Genomic DNA, 6,931 nt, shown 5'->3' on the forward strand with positions numbered 1-6,931 from the left:
GGCGAGGCCCGGCCAAAGTCAGGATCGGCAGGGACGAGGAGAGCCCCCACGAGCCAGTTTCTAAGGAAACACTCGGTTTTTACAAGCAGCAATTTGTCTTACTGTGGGAGAAAAACAGCACCAGAAAAGCCTCACGGTTCTCCATTCTCATGCAGATGCAGCGGTGTGCTCCGGCCGCGGCCTGCTTATCACCCTCCCCACCGTATTTCCGGCTGGAACAAGTAAAATACGCTCATTAATTTTAAAGGAAGTGGGAGCCGGCGAAGGCTTTTCGCTAGCCGCGGCGGGAGGGGCACGTGCAGCGCGCTCTCTGCTCCTGAGGCCCTACGGCACGCACCATCCCCAGGCCCCAGCTCTGGGCGCCGACTTGCCTTCCTGAGCCCCCGACCTGATGCCGAGGAACCTTCTATAACAGTGGGACCCCTAGAAGGGGAAAGTAAACAAAACATACTAGGGAAAGCTCTTTACAGAAGAGGCAACCAGGTTTGGAGCCCGCAGCAGAAACGCGGCAAGCTCATTAGAAGTTTAAACAACAGCCAGCAACCCGCGAGGGCAGACAGCAAACTTGGAAAATGCGCCAATGCGCTCCTGGGCGCGCGGAGGGGCTTGAAGAAGCCGCCAATACATATCATCTCAATAAAAAGCCGCTCTTGAAAGGCTGGCATAGTAATTGAGATGGGCGCTCTTTCCTGATCTGGGTTGGCATTTCCTCATCTCGTGCTGACAGAGCCAGCTCAGGAAATTGCCGGTAATATTCATCTGGGAAGCACTTTCATTTAAGGTAATTCATTCGACTTTCACAATAAATTGAGTGACATCCTTACGGCGGAACCTTTTTATCCTTGATTAAGGGCTTGCCAAGCTTTGGTTCCCACTTTATTGTCACATTCCTTCAAGCGGAGTCATCAACCTGCCCATCGGCAGCAGAAAAATGCGCGCGCGCCGTGTTTACCGAGCTCCGGGAGGGGTTAGTGCTGACTTAGAGAAAAAGAGCTGGTCTGGGGCTTGAGTAGCGGGTAAATCAAGATCGCAACTTCCCGCAAACTGACGGCAGGACTGGCTAGAAGAATGTAGGGGGAGGCGAGGGAGCAGACCCGCCTTGCCACCCAGCTGCTCTGGAAGTCGCTGACCCGACGGCGCCCGGCAGGCTAACTCGCCTACTTCCCTCTATTAATTAAAATGGCGCGGACTGTTAAGGTCTTAGAATGAGATCTGAAGCTCCCAAAGGACGAGGTTGCTTTAAGAGAACTTACCTGAATCGAATCAAACCTAGGCATTTTTTTAAAAAAGAAAGAAAGAAAGAGAGAGAGAAAGAAAGAAAGAAAAAGAAAGTTAAAAAGAAAGAAAGAAAAGAAAAGAAAGAAAACGCTTCCTAACTAGCCACTTCAGAGCAGGCAAACTTTCACAGCTTCCATCAGCTTTCTTTATGGGAGGAAGAGTGCAACAAGAGGGTTATTCTTCATTCTCAGGATTCCCTTTTGACCCTTAATATCACTGCGGCGACAGTCAAACTCACTGAGAGCTCTTCAGACCCCGCAATTCCAAGCAAGGCTGACAAGTACCTAGGTATTTCAGAACTAGGCGAAACCGGGAAGGCATCCCTTTGCCAATGCGTGGCCCCTTCTCCCCCACCCCCCTATAAAAATCAAAGAAGCCCAAGAGAGAAAATTGCTTATTTGAAAAAGCAATATCCAAATGCTTTCATCACTCAAATGCCCTTTTGAAAATATTGTGGTCGGTGGTTATTACCTGGACAATACTGTCAATTTCTGTAGTCTGCAGAAAATCTTCCCTCAGATAGAAAAGTAGGACATTGGTCACCTATCTCAAAAACATCAACCAATTTCCCTGCCACCTGATATATTTTTCACCCAGACAACACTTTCATTAAGGAGGAAATAGCCGCCAACAATTCAAAGCCAGATGGAAATCAACTTCACACAAAGAGGAGCCACAAACTTAATGGCTTTCTGGGAAAACACTGCTGAGAAAGTTGGAGCAATTCTAGTTCTCTCCTTCTAATACTGAAAGCTGTTTCCCCAAAAGTATCACTAGAAGGCCCCAGACCAGTATAATCCTCCTGGAAGTGAGTAGAAGTGCGACCCACCCAAGCGCTTTCCACACCCCCAGAGAGCTGCTTTCCTGGTCAGCGGAGAGTTGACTATTTCAGGGAAATGCCTGGAGTGGTAGCAACTTCTCTCACAGAGCCCTGGAATAGGTCTTGAGACTGATGAGTTCTCATTTTGTGCTGCTGGGGCATAGGCTCCTTTAAAAATCTAGGTTTAATCCTTTATCTGGAAGGCTGATCTAGGGCACAAGAGTCAGGAAATTCAGTGGGATTGGGTAACTTATAGTACTGCCTCCGAGAGCTGACCTTAATAGAGAACACTGAATCACTGCTGTTAGGTAATGTGCTTTTGTTTTCAGGAATAAGCTGAAATTAATTAAAATGTTCAGCAGTCAGCTGGCTTAATTTTCAAAGAATGGGAAGTACACATACCTAGTCCAAAGGATAGACACTGGTGATCTCTTTCCTGCTACTTTTCCCTTAGCTTCCACATTTCTTAACAGCTACCTTCATAGTGAGTGGAATTCACCCAAACAGTCTGGCTTCTAACAGTGTAGAGGTAGTATTCCATGAATATATTAACCATGCTTTAATCTCTGTTAAACAATTGGTATGGAATTCATATTTTCAGGATACTCTAAATTCAAGGGAATAGATGAATCAAAATGTTAAGCACAAGTTTGAGAAAGAACTTCCCATTTTTGCCCATATCGGTTAAAAAAGCGACTAGATTATTAGCAAATTCATTTCCTAGCAAAAATGGTGGGAACTAAATTGGAGGACAAGGGGCCTCTTCTCAGAATAGACTGTGGATGTGTGACTTGATCACAGTAGCATCATTCAACCTCTCAGCAGAATCTCTGGACTCAGTTTCTGAGTGACGTTTTTGTTAACATGCCCTGGGAGTGCTATTTTACTTAATTCTTGACTCTGAAAATTGCCACAGGTGAGCCCCCAAGCGGGACACCTCTGCCTTCTGCTGGGAGGTGCCCTCCCTTTGTGCTCATGCCTGTCCTTCAGCTCATAACTCAACTTAGGACCCTCATTCTTCCGATCCAGAAACCACATTGCCCTAGATTATCCAGTGTGTGCTTCAATTCTGTTAAAATGCTATTATCTGTTACCCCATTATATCATACTGAAAATATCCTGGAATCAATCCAGAACTGACAGGAGAATAAAGATTGCAGGACTTTTTTTATTTTTAACAAGTATTATTACACTATAAGTTCCTCTCCTGCTGAATTCAGAATTTTAAATCTGCAATTCAATAATATTCAGTAAACAGAAGATTTCCTTGCCCTTTTTTTTTAAATGATTTCCCACTCCCCTGCATTTATGGCTGGAGTTAGCCCTGTGGTGATTTTTGAGTATCCTAGCTAATATGCTTCAGGAGGTAACTGCAGACACATCTCTAATTTCCCATTGCAGTATTAAAATAGGCTTCTAGTTTGAAACAGGACAGACCCAGCTCTCAAAGCACAAAAAAAGACTCAAAATTCTCAAACTAGAACAGGCATTCAAAGAACCCTGGGCCAAGAAACATACTTTGAGAACATTCACCTAAATACAGGCTGGGAACTGTGGCTTAAATATGGAGCACTGATCTGCTGGATAGAGAGTTATTTTTCACTTAAAAAAATATCTTCTTAAAATTGGGAGTATTTAAGGTATGTCTCTATAAGCAGAAGCCTCAATATTGTTGCATAGGAGATACCTAAACAAATCTTGATCCTGGAACATAATGTGTGATTATTCCTTGGGAAATATAACTGGGATTCCAGGGGCTTAAAGAGAAAGGTGATACTGCGGTATCAGCTATGAGGCAATGTACAGAGTGCCCCGTCACTTAACTTGTGGTGTGAGTCCATAAGGACAAAAAAATTATTCATTTAACTCCTCCCTGGATTGTGGCAATTCAAGGGGAAAAATAAAATAATGGTTCTGCCACCCCTGCCTTTTTGGAGCGTAACTTGAAGCATCTCCTGACAACCTGCAGGCATCTATTGCAGTTTCTTGCAAAGGTCTGGGATGTTTTGGGGTGCGGCTCCAAACAAATGATAAATTCAGTTACTGTTTCTGGTATTTAACAAAATAGATGGAGAAAGAAGCTTTGACCACTTCTTGGTCTGTCTCATTGCCCCAGAGATTTAATCAAGGGTTTCTACTTATTTACTCGCCGAAATCCAACCTGTCCTGACTGCCCAATTCACCCTTCTAAATTCATTTCCATGGTAAAAGTCAGCTTCTTGCTCCTCCTGGAAAACAGCTTGGGATCTTGCCGACAAATAACCATGGGACTGCAATCTCTGGAAATACTGCCTTGGGTCACAGCCACCAGCCTTTTGTTTTTGTGGTGCGTGTGGTTTCTAATCCCCGACACACAAAACAACTTTAGATCGGAGAGAAAAAGAATGGACTTCTAAATCGCCTTCTCTATTTTATTGTTCACATTTTGTATTGTTTTGAGTGAAATTGGAAAAATTGTCTCCTTTCTCTGTATTGCCAAAAGGCATTCAGGTAATGAAGTCTGTAACTAAACGGTAATTGAATCAGCATAATTTTCACACTGAATGGTTTTCAAATGCTCCCAGTTTACAATTAAAGGAGAATTAATGCGCTTGTTGTTGAGAACGCAGCGCATTAGAATAAATCCAGCACTGTTGTTGTAATGAGTGGAAAACGGTTTAACTGCCAACAAACACATTTAAAATTTAACACAACGTATTGATTTCACTTCTACTTTTGACAGATTATTTTCCAGACTATCGAAATACTTGTTCCAAGCAATAACTGCACCACAGCTGCGAGCTTCTGCCGTGTGTGAGCACAGTTCAAGGACATTACGAACAGTCCTGAGGTTCAGGTCCTGCGTAAAGGTATGCAGAGGAGAGGGACAGGAGGGTTTCCATGGTCAAGGGAATCTTTAATATTCTCCCTCTGTAGCTTTCACTTTGGGTCCCTCCCCCTTCTTTCAACAATTTCTGTGTTTCCTCTGGCCAAACTTTCTGCCCTGCTTCTCTAAGCTCTCAACGTCAGTGGGTTTACTGGACACAGGTGGGCAAGAATGATTGAAGATGAGAAATGGGAAGGACACTTTTTGTAGTGCGTCTGCGTTCTAGCCGGGGAAGGCACAGACTTCGGTAAAGGAGTCAGAAAGGCAGTTCTTTTGGATTGGCTGCCCGGGCTTTCACCTGTTTACCCCAAGGTGTCCTGTAGGCGAGGACACTGACGCGCAGCGCCCTCTGGCGTCCGCGGCTGCCATGGTCAGGCGATAAAGGTGCAAACACACGCAACACTGAGGGTTCTTGGATTCCAGCTGAAACCCGTTTACACACATACCCTTACATTCATATTCACACACACGTATACATACACATTCATTAGCATATACAGAGTTCACACAACTAGCAGCCCTGCAGTCACAGGCACCAGGGCAACAGCTGGGAAAAGCTCTCAACTGCAAGTATGGCAACACTTTTGCTCCAAGGATTGTGGGTTCTGAAGCCCTTGGGGTTGAGACGGCACCGCTCACCCCATTCCCGTTTATTCAACCCATCATGCCGCCCCAGCGCTTCTTGTTCCTACTCGGAACACAGAGAGCCCTCAGTGCGCTCCTGCGGCCCAGAGGTAGGTTATGGGGTTCTGTGCACTGAGCACAACTTCACCAGCAGGATAAGACTGTCCCTGGCCCTCCCTGAAGTCAGACCCGAGAAATTGTGCTCTCGGTCTTGGCTCTGCGCCGTGTCCACAGCTACCAATCCACCACCACCACAACAATAAAGTGCTTCCCTCAAAGCCCCCCACCCCGCCCACGCAAACCCCAGTTCCAACAGTGGGCAAAGTCCGGACCTCAGAAAACTCGGCTCTGGGAGGACTCGGATGGTAGCTTTGCTTAGTATTTTCTCCCTAGCGACAAGGTGTGCCACTCCCTAATAAGGGGGCTCAGCACTGGAACTGGGGTTTGGTTATCTGGTGGGAAGGAGAGATTGGGAGGAGAGAGAAGGGGAGCCTCTACATGTTTGCTGGAGCATCTCTGACCCAACTCCATCTGGACGCTTGTGGGGCTCCTAGATAGTTAAACTTGTCCTGTCTGAACCCTACAAGTCGAACAAAGTTACCTGCACTTCTTTATGTGCCGCATCTCCAAACTGGGGGTTAGGTGGGTGGATTTACTTTCAAAGTCGGGGACCTGGGCAGATTCATTGCTTTCCATTCTCCACCTCCATTTCCTTTCGTTTAAACTCTGGATGAACTAATAAGAGTTCCCTGTCTTCCACCCCTTCTCTTTGCCTTCTCTCCCTATAAAGCATCCCGTCCAGCTATCTCTTCGGTTTCTGGGTGTCTAGGGCGCCCTAGACGCGGTTTAGAATCAATCGCAGGAGAGGAGGGGGTACTGGAGCAGGAAACGAGGGTGGGAGCCCCGGAAAATCCCACAGGGATGGGGAGATCAGTTTGACAAAGTTGTTCCAACACCGTCGCTAGGAACGTCGCTCTCGCTGAATTGGCGGTCTCACCCTCCTCCCGCGCGCCCCCAGTTGCCTGGCCTTGCGACCAGGGTGTGATTGCGGGGGCGCGGGACTGGCAGCGACTTACCAAGTAGACGGTGGGCTGCAAGAGGAGAAGCACGTACCAGCACGTAGCCTGCATCCTCCCGCGTCTCAAACTTCCTCGGCGGTGCGTTCGCTGAGTCTTTGTTCCTTCAAAAACATAGATCCACCTGACATCCACTTTATAGAGCAAGGAGCGCTCTCAGCAGCCTAGATACAAATGAAATTAGACATCCCATGACCACGCGGGCAAGGTTAGGCTTGGCAACCAAGCGCGGAAAGGGGGTCGTGGCGGGAGGGATGGACCAAAAAA

General features: G+C 46.6%; 1 protein-coding gene across 1 annotated transcript in view; it reads right to left on the reverse strand.

The window, feature by feature from the left end:
• Positions 1-6,931, reverse strand: part of NXPH1 (neurexophilin 1) — a 292,700-nt gene that overhangs the window by 284,506 nt on the left and 1,263 nt on the right. Inside the window, exon 2 of the mRNA XM_024767096.1 lies at positions 6,665-6,828. Within this exon, the coding sequence (XP_024622864.1) occupies positions 6,665-6,718 (54 nt within the window). The 5' untranslated portion in view covers positions 6,719-6,828. The remainder of the gene's footprint in view (positions 1-6,664; positions 6,829-6,931) is intronic.

The sequence above is a fragment of the Neophocaena asiaeorientalis genome, unplaced genomic scaffold (assembly GCF_003031525.2).
Source record: "Neophocaena asiaeorientalis asiaeorientalis breed wild unplaced genomic scaffold, Neophocaena_asiaeorientalis_V1.1 scaffold70, whole genome shotgun sequence".
NCBI lineage: Eukaryota > Metazoa > Chordata > Mammalia > Artiodactyla > Phocoenidae > Neophocaena > Neophocaena asiaeorientalis.